The 21,943-nt window shown below is 39.5% G+C and overlaps 3 protein-coding genes across 8 annotated transcripts; 1 reads left to right on the top strand and 2 right to left on the bottom strand.

Annotated features, from left to right (window-relative positions):
- Positions 1 to 1,526: 1,526 nt before the first annotated feature.
- On the bottom strand, positions 1,527 to 11,812 carry LOC112146636 (dual specificity mitogen-activated protein kinase kinase 6). 2 transcript variants are annotated; one of them, XM_024272546.2, is made up of 13 exons: positions 11,453 to 11,812; positions 8,687 to 8,761; positions 8,083 to 8,152; positions 7,152 to 7,200; positions 6,969 to 7,082; positions 6,774 to 6,893; positions 6,575 to 6,691; positions 6,169 to 6,220; positions 5,959 to 6,086; positions 5,669 to 5,746; positions 3,763 to 3,902; positions 3,552 to 3,597; positions 1,527 to 3,479 (listed from the first exon to the last, which is right to left on the bottom strand). In XM_024272546.2, exons 1-13 carry the CDS (start codon positions 11,469 to 11,471, stop codon positions 3,402 to 3,404), a joined length of 1,086 nt encoding a protein of 361 aa, XP_024128314.1. In that variant the 5' UTR covers positions 11,472 to 11,812; the 3' UTR covers positions 1,527 to 3,401. The 2 variants fall into 2 exon arrangements, with proteins under 2 accessions (XP_024128314.1, XP_024128315.1); XM_024272547.2 differs by lacking the exon at positions 8,687 to 8,761 and having other exon boundaries at positions 11,453 to 11,809.
- A 370-nt stretch (positions 11,813 to 12,182) lies between these two features.
- On the bottom strand, positions 12,183 to 19,034 carry btbd17b (BTB (POZ) domain containing 17b). Of its 2 annotated transcripts, none has more exons than XM_024272233.2 (3): positions 18,929 to 19,034; positions 14,228 to 14,510; positions 12,183 to 13,987 (listed from the first exon to the last, which is right to left on the bottom strand). In XM_024272233.2, the coding sequence occupies exons 2-3, from the start codon at positions 14,455 to 14,457 to the stop codon at positions 12,913 to 12,915; spliced, it is 1,305 nt and encodes a 434-aa protein (XP_024128001.1). In that variant the 5' UTR covers positions 14,458 to 14,510; positions 18,929 to 19,034; the 3' UTR covers positions 12,183 to 12,912. The 2 variants fall into 2 exon arrangements, with proteins under 2 accessions (XP_024128001.1, XP_024128000.1); XM_024272232.2 differs by lacking the exon at positions 18,929 to 19,034 and adding an exon at positions 15,470 to 16,583.
- On the top strand, positions 18,460 to 21,661 carry LOC112146421 (G-protein coupled receptor family C group 5 member C). Of its 4 annotated transcripts, none has more exons than XM_024272237.2 (5): positions 18,475 to 18,626; positions 19,426 to 19,632; positions 19,724 to 20,421; positions 20,781 to 20,884; positions 20,960 to 21,661. In XM_024272237.2, the coding sequence occupies exons 2-5, from the start codon at positions 19,469 to 19,471 to the stop codon at positions 21,071 to 21,073; spliced, it is 1,080 nt and encodes a 359-aa protein (XP_024128005.1). In that variant the 5' UTR covers positions 18,475 to 18,626; positions 19,426 to 19,468; the 3' UTR covers positions 21,074 to 21,661. The 4 variants fall into 4 exon arrangements, with proteins under 4 accessions (XP_024128002.1, XP_024128005.1, XP_024128004.1 ...); XM_024272236.2 differs by lacking the exon at positions 18,475 to 18,626 and adding an exon at positions 18,633 to 18,959; XM_024272234.2 differs by having other exon boundaries at positions 18,460 to 18,626; positions 19,426 to 20,421.
- Positions 21,662 to 21,943: the final 282 nt, after the last annotated feature.

Below are 21,943 nucleotides of genomic sequence, written 5' to 3'. Positions count from 1 at the left end.
AGGTGCAAAACTGGAGTCTATTCCAGTCCAAGGTCTGAAATAACCTTCTTGTAGCGAGGTGGTTTGGTTTGCTAAAAGATTTATGAAAAGCTTTTATTTTATCATCATTTGAAGTGCTTTAAATATATTTAGAATAAAAATGATGTACCTTCATTTAATGTGTTGCAGATTCATTTCAAATATTTGATTCAAAATGCTTTATTTTTGCAAAAGTATTTGGTGTGAATCAGGAACAGATGAAATAATGTCGTTTGAAACATCTTGTAGTTGTGATATAGAAGCTACAGTGAGCAGCCAAAAGCTCCCTGCTCTGCTTCATTCATGAACGTCTTCGTTTTCCTCGTCTTGAGATGGTATCAGGCGCAAAACTGTACGGCTGGAAACCTTCAGTAGTGCTCGCCAGTTTTGTTGCACCGGTAATATTGTGGTGTGAGGGGCTGTAAGCTAGCAGGAGAACTCTCGGGAATGAGGATGGGAAGGGGGGCGGGGTTGTTTTGTGGCACAACTTAGAGGCACATTTTGATTGTAAAGAAATTCATTTGAGAAAAATTGCTAATTTAATTCGTTTTCGGCTAAAAACAGCATAATTATAATCAATAATCTGCTGGGAACACTTTTAAAATAGATCAAAAGATGATCAAAGTGGGAATTAAAAATAAAATTACTATAATTTTTGTTGTTTAGAATGGCTACGACGGAGTATTAGTCCACCAAAAAAAAAAAAAGTAATTTTTTCTCATATATTCAAAAATATAAATCTTGTACATTTACAACTTTTTCTCATAAGTTTACAAAATTTGAAGAAATAAATTTACGCTAGAAGACATAAATTTGCAAGAAAAAATGTCATATGGTTTTGTAATTTAAAGTAATAAATTTACGGTTTTAAAACATGTAAATTTATGAGAAAAGTAATAAATTAAAAAATTTGAAGTAATATATTTACATGAAAAAAGTAAAAAAAAAAAGAAATTTAAAGTCATAAATTTACGGTTTTAAAACATGTAAATTTATGAGAAAAGTAATAAATTAAAAAATTTGAAGTAATATATTTACATGAAAAAAGTAAAAAAAAAAGAAATTTAAAGTCATAAATTTACAACTTTAAATCATGTAAATTTTTTAGAAAAAATGTCAAAAATTTAGAAAATAGAAAATTCCTAAATTTACGCATTTTCAAATATTAAATTAACAAAATTTAAAGTAATGAATTTACGAGAAAAAGTAATAAATTTACCCAATTTAAAGTCGTAAATTTATGACAATTTACGACTTTGAAACACGTATATTTACTCGAAAAGTCGTAAATTTAGCCTATAACTTTTTAAGAAAAAAAAATTCAACAGTTTTCACTTTTTCTAGTACATTTAAATGATTTAGAGTCGCAATTTTCAATAAAAAATATTTTTAAACTGGCTTTAATATGTCGTCATAATTGCCAGCTTTTAATTGACAGAAATTTAAATTTATACAGCATATATGCTAAAAGATAAACCTGTTTCAGCAGAAAGAATACATACATACAATCATATATATATGTTTTAATTAAGGAAAACTTGCTGCAGCTGTTAGACTTTTAGTCTTCATACATTCAAAATTATTGTAAGTTTCATGCTGATAAAATATGGTGAACTCTCCTCGAGGACTCAAAATCTTGCTTCATATCACGGCAAAAAAATAAAGAAAATTATCGCTGTGGTCATGACCCACAAATAAAATCCAACGAGCATTCTGCTGGGCTACAGAAGGTCACGACTAAAACTGCACTTAGAGGCTTTCAGTTACAGCGGACAAGCACATGTATGTGCAGCGGTGTACAGTTTCCCTCCTTCACATCCATCAGACTTTCGTTACCTCGCACCTTCTTTACAGTATCACTTTTAAGAGGATGGAAAACAAACTCCAGTCACACAAAGACGGAGCTGAAATAGACACGTTTTTAAATGTACTGAATAAAGCTTTTATTTTTTTGTCTTTTGTGGAGTTCAAGTTTGTCAGTTCCACCCGGCGAGGAGGTGATGCACAGAGTGAAGGATGAAGAGGTAGAGCAAGTGTTCCATTCTTATTGTTACGAGTGTTTCAACATCCAAAGATGGCCGACAGAAAGAAGAAACAGCAGCTTCCTAGTGGTGCCACTAACTTTCCCTTATTATTCACAATCATAAATACTCCTAACTCACTGAAAACGCTGAGAAAACCAGTGTGAACCAGAGGAGCCGCCAGTCTCCCAGCACTTGGGGGGGCAGTGGAAAGCTTTCGCCACGTCCATGTGAGGTGGGGGGGGGTTCTGCATAGTGTGTGGTGAGACCAAACAGAGAACTGAATGAGGATCTTGGTCCAGCGCTGGAGGTGTGCACGACCTGTAGAGAGGGGAGAACAAACAGGGAACTGGGCCGCCTCCACAAACTACCAGAAACCTGAGAGGCGGAGCCTGACAGCACATCGATCCGAAACAGGTGACCTCCAAAACGAACATTCAGATCCTCTGGGACAGTGCCATAGTCCATAAAAAGACAATATTTACATCTTTAACACATAAATTATTCCCCTAACATGTTGTCTGTGTAAGGCGTAAGAAAAAAACAGAAGTGCCTCAAAAAAAAAAAAAAACTATTACACTGACACCAGAACTGAGGCATTGGGGTAAAGATCGAAGAGTTCTGTAATTAAAAAGCCCAAAAGAGAACAATAAACAATTAATGCATCAATTTATGCAAAAAAATTGGCACATAGGAACAGATAAAGCTGTAAGCTTGACCAGGTAACCCCTGAATACTTCCAGGTAGTTCCGATCACAACACTGGAGCTCACGTTGATGAAAGAAGAAAACGACGGATCCTGACCAGAGAGTGACCTTTGACATTTCGTGTTTGTTGTGACCCCGTCCCAACCTGGGGCGCACCAACAAGGCCACAGTTTGGTAAAAAAAAAAAAAAAATTCATAGTTGACAAAAATACAGTATCAAACCTTTGAGTAATGAGGAAAAAACAGATTGGCATATATAGCTTTCAGTACACAAAACGAAGGGTTTGCGTTGGAAAGTAAAACTCAAAAAAGTATGCAAACATTTTTACGCTGCAAACAAATAACTGCTGGCTCTGTCCACCGTAGAGACGCATAAAGGGGTCGAAGTCAAAAGTAAAAATATTCGACATATGGGGGGGAGTTAACTGTTTGCACAGAGAGCCTGGAGGAGTGGCGGAAATCTCAATCGTATCAGTTTATGGTTGCAACGCTCTCCCACTCCAGTTACTGCTGGCAGTCCTTGTGTCCTCCCCCTGCCGTAAAAAGTCTGTCATTCCAGTGAGTTTAATCATAAAAAAAAGAAGTAGGGCCATTGGTTCGTGTGCGAAAAGGTCCCGCCCACACCAGCGTAAGGTGGAGCCTGGAGGGAAGACCGTCAGGCATCCAGGATGTCCTTGACGAAACTGGCCACATCTGTCTCTTTGGAGTCGTGAAGGGTGAAAAATGGATGATTCTGAGGGAGGAGGAGGACAAAACTCAGCTAAGACGTCTTAAGAAAATAACCCCAACATTTAAAACAACTCACCATTAACTCTGTATAAGCTGGTCGTTCCCTTGGCGCCTTTCTTAAACTGTAAAACAAAATATTTTGTAAGTCATAGCGACGCTTTGCTGGAACAAACACTCCTCAGTGAAACACCCTCTTTGAAGAAACAAACGCTGCCCCCTGGTGGGCTTTAGCAGCACCAAACGAAACCACTAAATGATGAGTGAAGGACAAAGTGACTGCGACTCACCACTGTGAGATAAAGTCTACAAACTCTGGAGAGAAACGGTCTGCAGGCAGCTGGGGAGACGGCTCATCCACCACCTGCTTGAGCTGCTGGAACGGGGTGCCCCATGAGTCATAGGGGAATTTTAGAATGGCCAGCTCGATCTGCAAAACAGGAAGGAGAAAAACATGAGGAGACTGTTGGCTTTCTGATGAAATAAAAAAAAAAACTGGGGAAAACTGGTGAATTAGACTTTGTTTTCTGTGAAAAAAATATTTAAATGTGCAAAAAACATATTTTCTATAAAAATTGATGCTAAATATTCTATATAAGAAAACAATCAGCTTTTCGTTGACGTTTGAGATGCTAAATCAGCTTTAGTTTCATAGCGAGCATCAAACCTGGATTTTGTGAAACAAATGAAGAGCCAAAAGAAAAAGAAAAAAAAAATCAAAAACAGGAATTCCATCTGCAGGCTGGGTCAGATATTTCTGAGGAAAGAAGGGTTATTAACTAACCGGCATTCATGTGCTGCAGCCAGGAAAACTGCGGATGGTCATCATGACTCAGCATTAGTCAGGCTAGCAGGACTTCTTCATGTAATGCAACACAATCTCATAATAAGCATAACGTGACTGACTGACTGTAGAAGTTTAAATGTTCATTAAAGTTGTAACTGAAATGTTGTCAAGATTGTTAAAAAATATTAAATTAGTTTTTATTAAAAAGTATAAAATGGGGGGTCTGCAACCTTCAACACTTAAACTTTCTTTTGCATAAATAAAACAAAAATATATATATTTTTAATGTGTTGGGGTTTAGATTTTGACACGGATTTCGTTTAAAAATAAAAGACACCCTGCACCACATAGGATCACCATAATGCAGCAAATATAGTAGTAGTAGTAGGTAGAGTGATATCAGTAGTAATTGTTCATCTCATTAAGAAATCCTGAGCTAATTAAAAGCAATATTTTTGTTTTTTTTATTATTATACACCTTAAATCTTTGAATGTTGATCAGTCCACCTTAAAATCCACTTGTGCATTACAGACCTCAAATGGATTTTCTGTGGAAGAAATCGCTTAAAAATCTACAAAGACTGTTGGAGCATTATGGGTAATGTAGTCAGGAGTAGTGCAGCATAATATGAGGAAAACTTGTGATATTAGTGATCAAAATTGCTATGACTTGTGATACATAAAAAAAATTGCAAAACAAAAACATTTCCATTTCACTGAAACTGTTTTATTTAAATCAAAATCAACATAATTTAAAATGTACTCAGAATTATCCTCATTAAAAAGGAGGCGGGCTTCTAAAATGAAGAGTGCATCTGATTGGTCAAATGAGTAAAGGGCTCCAAGTGATTTGTTAAATACCTCAAGCTGCCATGAAATTGTATTAGCAGGTGTGTAAAACTATTTATTGTAGTTATGCGATGTGTGTATCTCACAGGCTACTACTAGTCTTTATTTCCTGCTTAATAATTAAGACTTTGATGTAAATTGTAGTTATAATTTTAACTGCAACTTCTTTTTGGATTATATGGCAAATTTAAAACAAAACAGTCAGAAATTGTATTTAACTTCTTCACAAACAATTGAAGCACAGCATGCTCAACTCCAGTCTATCATAGTTTATCTACTTTTAAAAAAATATTTTCAGCAACCTTCAAAAATGTTTTTAAAAGAATTACCATAAATACATTTTAACTTCTGCTAAAACCATGTCAAACAAACTGTTCACTTTGAATAAATCTACGTGTTGCTAATAGGTTCTATTAAGCCTTTTTTAAGTTAAAAAAATTGTAATATTTATACATATAATTGTATAAATAAAGATATTACCTCAAAATCATGCATTTCTCTCAATTTAAATGAGTGTTTTTCTAAGAAAATAATAAATAAATAAAAGTAATACCACTCACCATGGTGATGCCCAGACTCCATATGTCCGACTTCACACTGTAGCCTTTCTGGTTAAGATCCGGGTTGATCCGTTCAGGCTGGAAGGAATTATTTTTTTTTAATTAGTTAAAATAAAAGAAAAGTCCTTTACATTTGTGTGCTGAAATATTTGTTCAATATGCCAACATAAATGTGACTAATAGCTTTCCAGAGAGAATTCCTCCACGCTTTGCACTTTTCCAGCCGATTAATGCTTCATCAGTGGTGCTGGAGGCTGATGGGTAGTTCAAGGGCAGCGGTCTCTACTCACCGCCATGTACGGCTTGCAGCCGGCATCCATGGTTTTAGCCACAGAGTCCACCAGGTGGCCGCTGATGCCAAAGTCACACATTTTCACTTGGCCCAGAGTGTTGATTAGGACATTGGAAGGCTTCACATCTGGAAGCGAAAAAAGGGAAGAATCATAAAGAAAATGCAGCGAGGAAACATTGTAGACTGCACTGATTGATCTTTGGATTACCTCGATGTATCACCGACAGGTTTCTGTGCAGATGCTCCAATGCTTTGACAATCTGTACAAAAAAGAGGAAACACTTCAAATCTGGAAGTAGGAGACAGTACAGATGACTTTGCTTTCAGTTTGGCGCGGCACAAATACAAGCTTTTATTCATCGGCTCAGCCGAATCCCCACAGAAATTGTACACATTTTTTCGGTTGCATGCAGAAAAAAAAAAAAAAGAAGTGTGGGATGCAAGATTTCTCCTCTGATCCTTCACACAAGCAGCAATTTAACAATCACAGTGTCTGGCTTTCTGACAGCCTCTTCCCACAAGTTCAGCTGCTTTGCTTTGTGCCGATGGCGGTACTATTTACCACTGAATAATTACACACCACAATAAAAGAAAAAAAAAAAACAAAGACGTACTGCTACTGCGATCTTTCCCAAGATGTCCTCAGGAATGGTTTTGCCTTTTTCAATGACCTTCTTATAGAATTTATCCAGCGAGGTGTCCATCAGCTCCATACAGATCCAGACGTCACCCTGAGAACAGACACGACTGTAAATATAGGGGGAGGAAAGGCCATGGCTGCAGTGACATCCTGAGTGTATAAAGTGGTCGTGCCTCTCTAAACAGGGCGCCATAAAAGGTCACAGTATAGTGGCAGTCCACCGTCCTCATGGAAATGTCCAGGTCCATCAGCAGCCTCTTCTGCTCCAAAGTATTTACGGTGGCACGGATCCTCTAAAGACAAGAAAAAAAATCCCCGTCACTCAATGCTTGATCGAAATCTGTGGCTAAAGCAGCTTTTTAACTGACCTTGACGGCCATGATAACGTTGGTGGGCACGTGTTTCATCTTGTCCACGACTCCGTAAGCTCCCCTCCCCAGCTCTTCTATCTGCTCCAAGTCGTCCGCCTTCACCACAAAGTTCTGCACAGAAGCAGAAGTGATGGACGCTTTACAGAAAACAGAACAAGCGTCGGCGATGTGGAGACTTACCTGATCGCCGATTGTGACACAAGCCTTGGAGTCGAGGTCTCGAGGAGGCCTGCAGGTAGACAGCATTTAGATCCAGGACAAAAAAAGAAAAAAAAAAAAGGATCTGAGGATCTGCCCACGCTGCTCGGTTTTCCTGCCACCTCTGTCCTACTTGCAGCTGATTAGCTGGATCAGGTGATTCCAGGAGTGAACACACCTGATCCAGGTAAGCAGCAAGTAGGGCAGGGACGACTGAACAGCAAGGAGATCCTTTCAGTTACAGTTTAAACTGTATCTCCTTTAAGTAACTAATATATTCAAATATCTATGAGGCACAATGATTTTTAATTTTTTTCCAAGAACTGTTTTTTGGTCTTCTTTTTCCATCTGTATTCACTTCCTCTTTCTAGCTCAGTTTCCTGTTAACTCATCACTTGGTCGTTGGTACATCCCTTCAAAAGGTGGAGGGGAACGATAGCATCACCTCCCACAAACATCCCACGAAACGGATGGGATCCTACAGCTGTCCTTATAGTCAGGTTTTCAACAACTCATGATAAAGTTGGAGCCCTGAGGGCAGACGATGGTTCAATTCTGTCCTTAATGGCTGATTCACCACATTAATTCAATCTGAGCTAAAAAGACAAATCTTTAGTGATTGACTTTACATGGAAATCCGTATGCAAAGAGTGTTTGCTGTAAGAATTGCTTTAGTTTTAGATACAGATTTTTAGCTTTAAGGCTTTATTTTTTATTTTAATTTTGCTTGTGTGCAAATGTGCAACAAACCCTTTCAAAATAAAATTCTAAAAACATTAATTTTAATGAAGCAGAATATTTATTTAAAATATTATGCTTCTTAACAAGAATATACAAGAATTAAATAAAACAGTGAAACAATAATATTTTAATCATTTGATGAGCAGTTGTGATGCATTCAGGGTAGACTCACGCTGCAGCTGTTGGTGGAGGAGACATGAAAACTTCTTTGGGCAGCTTCGGCCCAGGCATCTTTTTCTTGCCTTAAGAGACAACAAAAAGTTAAGATGAAGCATTATTCCATTTATAAATGCAAAACAATCAAAGAATTTTTATTTTGAAGACGTTTTTTAATCCAGGACTCTCTAGCAAAATAGGTTATAAATCTCAATGGGAATATCTTGCTTATATAAAGGTCAATATATTAGAAAAAAAATGTTTTTTACACAAAAATTCTTAATGAATTGACAGTTTTAAACTAGTTTGGGATTTTTTTTTTTAATAATAATTAATTTATAATTTAAAAAATACACCAAGAAAATTTGGTGTCAAATGCTAAATTGTAAATATTTTTAAATCTTGAATAAGAGTAGCATTTTTTTTTTTTATAAATACACCTAAACATAGCGTCAGAATAAAATTAGTTTTTTAAACTTATATATATATTTTTCTAATAGCTTTATGTGAGAACAGACAAGGAAAACGCTCAGACGTTGGGAACAACTTATGCATTCATTCGGTCCATGACGTCCTACACCTTAACATCACTGACGCATCACCGGCGTGTTGTAACCCACCTTTTGGTGAGTCATCTGTCAGTTTCACCTGGTCGGGACCTGCCAGGTCTGACCTAATGGGGCTTGTGAGGCGTTCTGGCAGGAAGGGCATAAGCGTGAAAGAGGATAAACCGTCAATGGATGGTTTTTCGCTGACACAAAGTAGACCTGTTACCCAGGTACAGATAAGGTGTGTCTAACCCTAAAAAAAGGGTGGATGAAATGACTCATCGACTTTGGTATGATGACTTAAGATTGAAAGTGATGATGGTTTTTGTGGCTTCAGTTGTAATTCGTTCACTATTTTTTAGGAATGTTTTGATCTTGTTTGTAATATTTTTGCAGCTTTTTCTGTGCTAAATCAATGACATCAGCCCTTTCTTAAACACTGTTTACCAACAGCCTCTGGGATTTCCCAGAAGCTGCCCGCTATGAGGGCCTGTCTGCATGATAACGCCGCAGCAGGAACTCCAAAAAGAGAAAAGAATCTTTTTCTTGACACTGGCGTTTTTGCATGTTTGTTCTTGCTGGAAGCGGAAAAACAGAGAGCGTCACAAGAAATGTTTCACTGTGTGTTTCTGCAGGGCGATCGCTTATGAAGAAACATGTTGGATTATGCAGAATAAATATACTTAAAACTAACCAGGCTCAATAACTACTTTAAGTTGTGCAAGAAAAATCCCAGCAACTGTTTGCAAAACTGAGCTAAATATTGTGATTTTAACTATCTTTCTCACAGTGACACAGCATGAGTCACTCTACTTGGACAGACTAGTGAAGGAAGACGACTTGGGCAAACCCCTGTTCATTGATTTCACCTGGAAAGGAAAGTGAACACAGTCCAAGATTTCAGATATTGCATCCACCAATGACAGACACATCCGCCGTGTGCTGCAAGCCTAAAATAAGAGTCCAGACAGAGTGAGCGCATTTCATGCTGCAGGGTGAGATTGAGTGTGATTTACTCACACATGCCGAGTCAAAAATAGACTTTGCATTTCCTGTGCATGAGGTAAACCAAGAGCGCTCAAAGAATTTTTATCACCTGACAAAGATTTCGAGCTTTTGGTCACACGAGAAAAAGAAGGTTTACATGCAAACACGGCGGCGCTGCAGTTGGACAACCTGCTTGCCAAAGCTATTTTAAGCTGTTAGAGATAATGCTCTGCTGATCGAGGAAAACTACTAGAATTATGTCATGCAGGTGCATAAAAAAAGTTCCTTTGCAGTTTCACTAAGAGAGGAGTTTCGTTTTGAATAATGTAAAGTAATGGTAGCTGGAAAATGCGGAAACGCCATCTCTTCTCAGGTAGGTATGGAAAGTTGCATGCAAGAACCCCTGTCACCATGACCGTGGGCCGAGAAATAACACAACCAGTCAGACTGGAAATATCCACTTGAACTGTCAAGACCCCTGGGAAATATTATGTCACTATATTTGGTGCAATTGCTGTTTGGGATAGCCTGACGACGGCAGCCTTCTCCTGCAAGATCCTCAAACTGAGCCTCACAGGACACAATAGTTCCATGACATCAGCCACAACTGCAGTCAAAGTTCATCCGGGCAGCAGCAAAAAAAAATCTCAGATCATAAAAGGAAACAGGAAGGCAGGACAAGCAGGAGTGGCTTCAATTTCAAGAAAAATTCTAAAGAGGCAAAAAAAATCTTTCAGTGGAAAATACCTGAAAATCTAATTCATGTGAACAAGAATTTCTGGATTGTGCATGGGATCAAAGGCTATATAGCTATGTGGCGAGTCATCATCAGGAAGCACCAGCCCTTAGAAAAGATCCATATACAGACACTGATGAGTCATGCAGGGATAAACTTCCACACGCCACTTTATCACAGCAGTTCGGTAGAATCTCTTCCAGTGGGTCGTGGCTGAGGCTCTGGAGGAGCGCGGGTACCTGCTTGCAGCCCATCAACTGTCAACAATGGGGAAATTGCATTCGGCGTTGGTGCTGCAAGTCAAAACATGTCATGTAGGCCAAAGGCTCTGATTGCCTGAGCGGCTCGCGGCCAATCTCCCTTAATGTAGCGTACACTCAGACCATGGTAACGCTAGTATGATTGTGTAACAGCGCACGCGGCCAGCTCTAAATGTAAATTGACGTCATTATCGTGCTGTTCGTGTGACGCAGATGGAGAACCTTCATTCTAACATTTTTTTGACAAAAAGGGGAATTTTAAAGAGTAGAAACTACATTCGTTGTACAGTAAAGCTTCGTTTTCTGGCCGTTGCTAAGTAGTGCGAGTTTGCGGCAGTGCCGTGACTCCGTTTTGTACAGTTCGGGAAACAAAAGCATCTTGAGAACACACACAAAAGTATTTAGGGTTTAGCTAACACTTTGCAAAGTAAAAACACCTGTAGCCCTGAAGATTTTGGATTTGCTAAATAAAATACATTTAACTCGGTCTACGGATTTCAATTTAAGCGGAACAGTGGTTAACAATAACAGCTCGGCAGGCTTTACTGACGTGAAAATGAGGTAAGCTAGCCACACGAGAACTAAATTCGTGCGCGGTAACACTGCTTAGTTATGTAAATACTAACAGGCAGCACGTCTGAAATATAAAATAGTTCAAAGACTTTGGGAAATGGGGCAGACATGCAAGTTAGCTTCGTATTTCTCTTCTCAAACATGCAGGTTCCCACCTGACAAGGTTATGTTTCTTACACAAAGTTAGCTAAACTACTTCCGCGCTCATTTTCACGTCGGTAGTTTTAAAAAAGGTGCAGAAGTGAAGTAGAGGAAAAAAAAGTGTGGGAAAACGAGTCTTACCTCCTTTGGAGAGAGACATTTCCCCTTTGCTTTGATGGGGGGGAAGGGAAGTACAAAGACTTTTAGCTTTTTTTTCTTCTTCTTCTTCCCTACTCCCTCCCTCCCTACATTTACTCTTACACCCGCTCAGGATCGCTGCACATCCAGCGGCAATTAAAACGAGGCGGTTGGTGCTCCTGCAAGCTCGATGCGTAAACGAAAAGTTTCCGTGATAAAATATCGAAAATCGGATGGATGCACAACTTTTTATCAATCTAAACAGTCCGCGAGTTTGCTAACGCAACCTGCACCGGGGTGGCCAAAGTCTGACAGCTGAAGGTTCCAACGACGAAGTGACGTATTTCCGGTTTAACGCTGAGGGCGATGGGAGGTGTAGTCAGAAATGAGGAACGGCTAACAGCTAAACATATAAAAAAAAAAATCTGTTTTGTTTGCTTCTTAAATTTTACATTACATAATTCAAATGTCTTATTGATCAGTAATTCCTGACTTTTATTTTTTTCCTTCATTATTATTTTTAAATTTACGAATATAATATATATTTTTAGTTGTAGAATTCTAGCTAGGTAAAATGGAGCATGTGAGAAAATAAATAGGTCTACATTTTTTTGGAAAATAATTTTAAAAAATAGAAATTTCTTTAGCCGTTAGTCAATAGTGAGTAATACTTATTACTATTTTTTGTGTGTGTAATAAATAGCATGTTTTACAAATGTCACAGACCAATAAATCTTGCCCTTTATTTTTTCCTTTATTCAATATTTTTAAATTTGTTACTATAACATAGATTTTTAGAGGTCGTAGAATTCTAGCAAGGTACAATACAGAGTATGCAGGAAAATAAATAAATGATTTTTTTGGGGGAAAACAAGGAGTGTAAAGGAAATAACGGCAAAAAATAATAATAAAAAAGAACTTATGATTATTGTAGTGTGTTTTTATAGTCTGAAAAAACAGTAAACATATAAATAAACTGATAATGGGGTTCACTTTTCCACTTTTAGTTATGAGTTTCAAACTGTATTCCATCAGAGCACACACGTGGTATAGCTAAAAATCTATAGTAGTAACAGGAATTGTAGTTTATCTAACAAAAAAAAAACTCTATAGAATCAAGTATAACTGGGTCAACAAAGAACATCGCTTAATACATTTAAGGAAAATAGGCAATCACATTATAAAATACATAAAGAAATACAGTACATTGATTTTTTTTCTCATTTAAAATGATGAACCAAAAGATACATTATAATGAAAGTGGGTAGAATATTTTAAAATACTTGTTTTTTTCCGTAAACCTGCCCAATCTGAATTTCTGGAAGACAATAAATGCACAAAATTATTTCAATATCACAGATATGAAGGACACACATCTGCTGTGATATGAGTGTACTTTGGAACATGTGCATGTGATTGTGTGGGTGGTAGAGGGATGGTGAGATTCCTTTGAATTTGTGGTTTTACTTCCTAGCAACAAGCAGTGTGTGGTAGAGAGGTTTGATCACAATATGCAGATAAAGAGAACTGTCAATTAGGTAGTCTGATGAACGGCGCTGCAGATCTGCATCCACCAAAAAATCCCCAGCCTCTTCGGTACTTTGGTGGAAGTTGTAGACGTGGCGGACCACCACTTTTCCTTGCTGCTTTGCCATAACAATGACTGTTTTCTGAAAGCTGACGCCAGCAAAGTCCGGGCTAGAGGTGGCCGGAGTTACAATGATGCGAGGATGGCCTGCCTCTGTGCGGGTTGGCTGCATGGCACCAAGTTCGGTATATGATGATCTGGCGCTGAGTGGGAGCCACCGAGGAGAGAAAAGAGCATTCCATGTCACCCTCTTACTGGAATCGTGACCACTTGGCCCGAGCTGTGTCTGGAAGCTGAAGCTGCGATCATCTCGAGTCGGGCTGTTGATGACCCAAGGAGAACCCCAGGAGGATGACAGGTAGTTGCGGGGGGTGAAAATACTGCAGTTGACATCGAAGTACTTTGCTAGTTGAATTGGCGAAGCTGAGTGAAACTGGAAGGCTAGATATAGGAGATCACGGATGGACTCGTAATACTTGATCAGAAGGAGGGACTGCTTCTGGAGGCGAAAGAGATGGTGAGGAGGGATCATGCCATAACGAACAGCTCTTAGGGCCGTTTCCACCGTTGCGGTGACAGGTTGGTTCAGACTGACCCAGGCCTCCACAGCCTCAAAGAGCTCCAGCTCACTCTGCAGAATAAGGTCGGACCGTTGGAGCAAAGACAGGAGCAGGTCTTCACTAATGGAGCCCCATTCTTTGCTCTGCAGCACAGAAGACAGGTTCCAGGACAAGTACAGGAGGCAGCTGTCCCGCAGCGTCGTGTCCCCAATTTGCAGTGCATAGTTATACCAGCTAACCACATGGCCTGTTGGCGAATCACTGGAAAGATGTTGAGTCATATACTGGGTCAGACCTTGCTGCAAGCCCCACACGTGATACTTGCTGGCCAGCTTGTGTAGGTATATAGCTTGATCTAGCCGTATGGAAATGTCTCCACAGTACAGATACCTGAAAAAGAAAGTATTGTTAAAGCAAACCCTATTTCTCTGAGCCTACACAAAAATATTGCAAAAGAACCCCATATGAGTCACTCAAAAAGCCCACACTATTACGTTAAACTGGAGCTAAAACAGTAAGTCTAGTCATAGAATATCTAAAGAGGGAACAATCCAAATGTGAAAAGAATTAAAAATATCAATGAGTCAGCAGTCAGTTCTGTATTATTTGGTTAGTAAAATGCTTAGTCACCTGATAAACTTGTCAAAAACAGCTGCGCAGTTGGCCGTCTCCATCAAAACCACAGCGCTGTTGTTGCGGTTGACCAGCAGCTCCTCAAACACATCACTCTGCAGCGTCAAGACCAAACTGTGGGCTTGGATCACCTTCACCTCGTCTGTGTCGACGGTTTGCACCCGCAGAGTGACATCACTGCCGTTCCCCATGGCCAGCAGCGTCTCCATCCGATGCACAAGGCTCATGGAGTGATTCAGCACCGTGGCTCCATTGTCGAGAACCTCCTGCTTCACAGGTGCTTTGAAAACAAGAAAAAAACACCTTAAAGTTTGCACAAAAGCTCCATTATCTGACAAAAATTTTAGAGAAAGATTATAATCAACCAGTTCAGATGAAGCAAAAACTTGGGAGAAACTTGCAAAAACCTTTTTTTTTTGTTTCCTTTCTGCTCTCAATTAGTGGAAAAGAGTGAAAGACAGAAGCCAGGTGGCTGACTCAGAGAACCTCAGATACTAGATGCACAAAGAAGATTCCTGAGTTTGCAGCCCTTCCGCAGAAGCTGCCTCGGTGCGCTCTCTTGAGTACAAGCTGCAACACACTGAAGAATCCAACATGAAAGACTCAGCATGAAAAATTGCTGTTTCTATTCTGCTCTGCCACAGCCAGCAGCAGCAGCCTTGTTGGCCTCCTATTGGGGTTTAATGAGACACAGGGGGAAGCACACTTGGCTCCCTGGGACGTCTCACAGTTGTCATTTCTCCACAACAATCGAGTGCCCCCACTTCAAAGTAATCTTTCTCCAATTAGCCAGCTAGCAACCTAAACTATTCGTGCATGGTGGAGTGCAGCGGGGTGTACTTCAAACTGTTTCTAATAGAGTTTTTTTTTTTTAATAAATACATTTTTTGTGCATTAATGCATCAATTTACAGCTTAATTTTGGTGCAAGCAATAAGAACCTTGTACTCTCAAATCAGCACCGAATTATGCACATCCTCAAATAACTTAGATTCAATCAAACTGCACTAGTCTTTAAAAAATAAGAATAAAAAGCTTTTTCCAGGACTTATTCTGGGCTGTTGAAAACCAACTAACTAATCATTTTTTGCCCTGAAGGAAAGCACAAGCCACACATTCACGCACAGCTTGCTGCCCACTTACAGTATGGGGGAAGCTGGACTGAAATAGAGTCTCATACAGCGCGGGATATTAAAACTAATTATATCTGCATCAAAAATCTCAACAATCAACGTCTTACCTCCTCTGACTGTGAAAGAGTTGAAGGAGATGCAGAAGAGTAGGCTGCCCACATAGACCCAGGCAGGAATCTGCTGTCCACATGAGTGTACCATATCTCCTGGGTTAATCGCCGCTTCCTTTTTTCCTTTTGTCCTCTGGCCTCTTTCACACTTCTCTGGCTGCAGAAAGGTGTGCTGCCCTGTGTGCTGCACGCTTCCCTGTCCTGGACTCTTTATGTAGGACGCTGGCCTTTCCCTGGCGCATCTCACAACCCCACGGACTCCATTGATTGGTGGAACGTGGCAGGGGCGTTGCTATAGCGACAGCTTTGATTTTGAATTTCTCCCTTTTCAGATGTTACATGGCATTGATCAGTGGCACCAGGCCAGCCAAGGACTCAGCTTAATGTTTTTTTTTTTGGTTTGTTTAAAAGTCTGTAGGGGTTTTTTGCTTTTAAGAATCAATAACGACACAGTTTGCCACATTTGTGCAGCAGTCAGAATGCAGCAGATCTCTGCGCTGAGGAGCGCATGATTCATACGTTAAATACAATCAGTGCCATAATTAGACAGCTAATTACAACTGTTGCCATTGAGACTATCTGCCAAATGTAATTGGGGTTCTAATATGTGTGACTAACTCCAGTCAATCAAATCTTATAAACCTTTTTACGGGGCAGTCTTTTAGCTGGGTGCAATTATTCCTCAGATGGCATGTTAATCCCACTAATGTGAAGATAATTTCATTGGTGCAAACTCCGATCATCAATTTAAAGCAACGTTAGACTGCCAAACTTCTTTGCCAATCAAACTCAGACTAAAATGTGTTTGTTTTTATTTGAACATCCATATAAAAAGCAAGTGTTCATGAGATTTCCTGTGGTGCATCTTGGAGGAAACATCAATCTATTTTTAGTGTTACCTTTTTACCTCACAAACCTTTCAGCGTGTGCAGGGACTGAATTAATGACTGTAATCCAAATTGCTACTGGATATAGAGTTAATGGTCCACTGCTTATAGGGAACACACTACCCTCCAAGCTATGATAATCAATAAAACTCCATGATAGCTCAAAGTGAGCTCCATAACGTCAAATTGCACGAGAAGCACATATGCTTTGACCCGGCACACTTCTATTTAGGTGAATCATACTCAAAAGTTGTGCTCACATAGACAAAAAAGCAATACTTTTAGTGAGAAATTTGATTTTTAATAATGAAATCTTCTTCTAGAGGAATAGAAATACATTACCTCATAATAAATATGCTTATAACAGTTTTTCTCTGTCTTAAGACAGACAAGCAGGGGATCATTTTCGATAGATTTGGGTTGTTGTGACGCCCTGAGGCGTGCCAGGCTGCAGTAAAAATGCAGAAATACTGTCCTCCAAGTCCCAAACCTGAGCCACTGCTATGAATAACCTGACATGTTCTCAAAGGAGACAGTGCTGCTGAAGCGCCCTAATGAATCCTGCTTCAGCAGGCTGGACTAGACAACACAGACAAGTAGCCTATATGGAAAAGTATTCTGCTTTCAGACCGTGGATGCAGATGCTTATAAATAGCACCCTATGGAGAAAAGGGAGACTCACCCAAAGGCCTCTTTAGGAATCGGAACAGGACGCGTCCTCCATTAAGGTCACTTTGTGGTCTGTTTTAACTTAAATTCCAATTGTGGGGGTGAAAGGACCACAAAGGAACTGATTGACAAGTTGCGTGATTTTTGAGAGCATCCCTCAGGACGAGATCCATTGAGAGATCGATTCGTCACAGGGGGCCCCCATCACACAGTATAAACAACAAGTTAAGTACAGGCTGAATGCCAGAGCTGAAGCTCTAGAGGATGAACTCAGTTCTGTTCTGAACCCTGCGGGAATGCACCCATCGACCAACCCTTCAAAAAAAAGGATAGCTTTTTACTTAACACTTTTGTCTGACTGTGAATTACTGTGAAGCGCCTCCTCTTTGTCTCAAAATCCTGCATTTATCATGTAAAAGTAAAATAGTATTGAAGCCCAACAACAACAAAAGACGTTTTTGATGTTTTTAACAAGTTCTTGTAACATTTTTCTCATGTTGAAGGACACATGTAAAATAATTTAGGATTAAAACTGCATTAGTGAGTATTTCTTTATTCCAGTGCAGTTTGAAAGTGAAATGCTAAAGTCTCCTGCTCCGGAACATTCTAACTTTCAGAAACATAGATGTGTATTCGTTTTCCCCGTCTGAGCTGTTATCTGGCTTAAAACTGTTGGATAGCTCTGATATTGCAATACTGATAGCTTGGGGTCGTGTAAGCTAGCAGGAGGGTGTAAACAAAGGAAAGAAAAAAAAGAGTGTAAACAAAGGGATGATGGGAAATCAACAGAGGCTTACTTCTGTGCCTGCCAATAGATCCGCTTAAAACTCACTCAGAGTCAAACTTCTGATGAACTACTGCCGCGCTGCACAAACTTTGTCCTAGAAAACGACACTTTGTTTTTTTGTTTGTTTTTTTTTGTTTTTTTGCTTAAAAACAACAATTATTATTTAAAAACGCTTTTAAAACAGATTAAAATATGATTGAAGTGTCACTTTAAATTATTTTATCAGATCAAAACTATAAAAATGAACAAATAAATGTTTATAGAGGACATTAAAGTTCATAAAGCATATTTTAGCATTCTTTGTGATAAAGATTTAATAATCATGGAGGTTCATTTTTCCCCTGCAGATGCTAAATGCCCTTTTCTAATATATATGAAAAGATAAATCAATGCAAATATCCTTATACTGTCGTGCAACCTCATTTAACTGTCATAAAAAAATAAAATAAAATAAATCACATGCAATTTTGATCATTTCCACTAGAGGGCACTGCTCTGCCAGACTTCATGATTTGTTTCTGTTGTTTTTTAATTGAAAATTAGAGCCAACAATTATATAAATGAAAAGTTTTTGATTAAAATAAACTTTAGTGAAGTGTATTCCCCTTTTTTATATAAAAACAAAGAGGTTAAATAAGAAAACGAATTTTACAACTAATCAGAAAGGCGGAAGGTCAGAGGGGTGTCTTCAATTATAACATTATTAATTATGGTTGTGTTTGCATTTATCTTAAAAGTTGCAGCCCAAATGCACAGACAGGCATTGCAACCAACATGCAACTGCAAAACCCCAGCTTGGGTTGGTTCAGAGGTGAGTGGAGCCTTTGTTTGCCGCGTAAGCTGCCTCAAACAAACACATTGGTCTTTCCTTTGCTAATCTCGCGAATATGCAAAGCTGCAAACACCAAAGCTGAGCAAAGTACCCGGACTGTGGAAACTCAGTCCACGGAGGAAGGCGCACTGCGCAGTCCGGAGATTTCTTTTAAAAATATGGACGGATTAGCGCGGATTGGTACAGTCCAACTTGAAGACCCCTGATAAACGATTGGTGTGTATGTTCAAAGGGATATTTTTCACTAATATTTTGCCAGAAGAGAAAGTGTAAAAAGTTACCTGTGCCAAGAAGGAGGAAAACCCCACTCTGGTAAGCTTAAAAGTTGGTTTAACCCAATTTTTTTTGCTTATTTTTAGCACAAAAATGTGCTAATGCTTTTATTTTGAAAAGTTATTCAAAGGAAAACAGTATTCACTTTTTTAAACCTTCAGTGAAAAAAAAATTAAACTTAGTGTCCACAGTTTTTGTCGTAAATAAAGTGCATTTTTAATTTACTAATTTACTTATTATTTTAAAAACTTAAAAGGGAAACACTTTATTTTTATGATGTTTAATTGTCTTGGAAAAGTCTGGGCATTGGGCCAGTGACCTCTCATTCAACTTGTAATTTCCCGTCGCCCCAGCATGTGTGGAGGTGATGGATGAATGAACAGACAGCTTATTTTTCTCTAGAGATTCATGCAAAATCAGACATTTTGCATTTGAAAGTCTAATTAAATAAATTTGCAAAAAGGAAAAACAAATACTTTAGGGTGACAGGAGATTTGTCTTGCAGCTTTTACGACTGTGACCATGGACCCCACGAGTGCTCCGAGAGGATGCGACCCCAGCATCAGCTCCATCTTTTACCAGCTGTGCGACCTGACCTCAGTGTGGGGCATCGTGCTGGAGGCGTGTGCGGCTGCAGGCGTGGTCACTTCCTTTATGCTCTTTCTGATTCTTTTGGCCTCCTTACCGTTTGTGACAGACACGAAAAGAAAAGGTATGGTGGCCCTGCAGGCCAGTATTCTAGTCTTCACCTTGGGACTGTTTGGACTCACTTTTGCCTTCATCGTGGACCGCTACTCTACAAGCTGTGTGGCACGGCGGTTCCTGTTCGGAGTGCTGTTTTCAGGCTGCCTGTCCTGTCTGGTGATGCATGGGCTGTGGCTGGTGCTGCTACAGAGGAGAGGCAGAGGACCTCGGAGTTGGATGTTGTGGCTTGGAGCTCTGGGTCTCTGGCTAGTGGAAGTTATCATCAACACTGAATGGCTCATCCTCACTGAAGTCAGGAATCCATCCAGTGAACCTACTGTCCCAGACCTGCCGTGCATCATTGCCAACCAGGACTTTGTGATGGCTCTCATTTACGTCATGGTTCTCCTGCTTGCTGTCATCCTGATCGCTTTGCCCTCGCTCAAACACAAGCACAAGCAGTGGAGGAGAGACGGCGCCTTCATCCTTGTCACAGGGTTCTTCACCAGTGTCATCTGGGTAACTTGGATCGTGATGTACACCTACGGAAATCGAGCGTCTGGACACGCCAGCTGGGACGACCCCACTTTGGGAATCGCTGTGGTGTCCAACGCTTGGATATTCCTGTGCTTCTACGCAATTCCAGAGGTTTGTTTACTGACGCAACAGGACTCTGAGCAGGAGCAGCCCCCCGACGGGGAGCACGTCTATCCTGCTCGGACTCTGGTGTATGGCCCCAACCTGAAAGAGCCAGAGCCAACTCAGCAAAATCTTTATGTGGAGAATAAGGCCTTCTCTATGGATGAGGCGTCAATAGGTAAAGCAGGCATTTACATTACAAGCTTTTTTTAAAACAGTACTTGGAAATATTTAAAGCAGGGATGGGCAACTTTAATGATGGGGAGGGCCACAACGTTTCTACCCAACAACACTTCCAGAATTGAAATAAGGAGGTACTATTTAAAAAAAAAAATTCTAAGCTTGTCTTCTTCGCTGAAGCTCACCGGCTGCAGATTGTTTGCGAGCGCCATCTTCTGGCCAACCATGCAATTACGGTTTGGAACTAATCTACAGTAGAGGAAACCTATCCCTGATTTAAAGCATAATTCAAATCATAGCTGCTAAAAAAATATTAAATTGTGAATCAAAAAATCTTTACTATCTTTGGTTTACCAGATTCCACAAAGCCGGTGTCTCCATATGGAGTGTATAACGGTCAGCCGCAGACCTGTGTGTACCAGCCCACAGAAATAGCCTTAATCGCCAAACATCTGAAAGGGGTGAGTATCACAAACGCCTTTTCTCTATCTGTGGCACTCACTTCAGTGCAACTTTTTTTTTTTTTTTTTAAACAGATGGATCGAGGTCCGGTGATTCCTCGCGCCACAGCCCCACCTTTAAACCCAGGAAGTGGGAGGAGCTCTCTGTCCCGTTCAATTGAATCTTTAACATCTCAAGAACTGTCGTAAATTAACAAACTCCCATTTTTTTGCATGATTTTTGTAGCTACTCTCATTGATGTGCATCAGAGTGCTCTTAATATTTCGTATTGTTAGTTTCACTTCTTTGGAAGTACTTTTTCTATCCATGTTGAAGCTTATTCAATCACAAATCCAAACACTGAAGATCAATACAAAATGTGGCTACAGTAATGGCTGCATTTATAGTAATTTATTATGTTTTCATCTGATTTCTTTCCTAATAGAACCTCAAATAACAAGCCGATGGTCAAACGGTGAATAAGTGTTAGTCATTAGACCGTGTTTACAAATGTGTGATAAAAGCATCTTTCATGGTGTGCATCTTGTCATTTATTATTACACTTAAAAGCACTATTTAAATCCTGGATACAGAACAAATCACGAAGTCGGGTCACTAAGAGGAAGGAAAGCTTTGACCAGAGCAGGAATTTACATACGTTTCCTTGATAAGCCTCAATTGGCGCCACGCAGTGACTATCATTCAGGCTGAGAATGTAGGTTACACTATTTAAATGTATGATTATTTCATCTGGGATTGTTTTGAGAAGAAAAACAAAGCTAACAGAGTTGTGAAGATGCACCAAACCTGACAAAGTTGTACCTATACATTTACTGCCAGGTCCAAATGCCGTGAAAATAACCTGTAACTAATTAAGCAAAGATCTTTTTATACTAGATCTGAAATAAAAAAACGTAAATAGATGGCCGCAGAAAGCTTTTTCCTCATCGCCATGGCAACAGCCTCACTGCTAACACTCTAAACTCACCAGTGAAAAGGTAGAATGTTTACCAAAACATGGAAATGCCATCAAGTCATGAATGTTGACGATTGAAGACATTTTCCAGTTTACATTATGA

The sequence above is a fragment of the Oryzias melastigma genome, linkage group LG8 (genome assembly GCF_002922805.2).
Source record: "Oryzias melastigma strain HK-1 linkage group LG8, ASM292280v2, whole genome shotgun sequence".
NCBI classification, from domain to species: Eukaryota; Metazoa; Chordata; class Actinopteri; order Beloniformes; family Adrianichthyidae; genus Oryzias; species Oryzias melastigma.
Note: the sequence above shows the minus strand (reverse complement) of the source record. Positions and strands in the feature narration are given on the sequence as shown.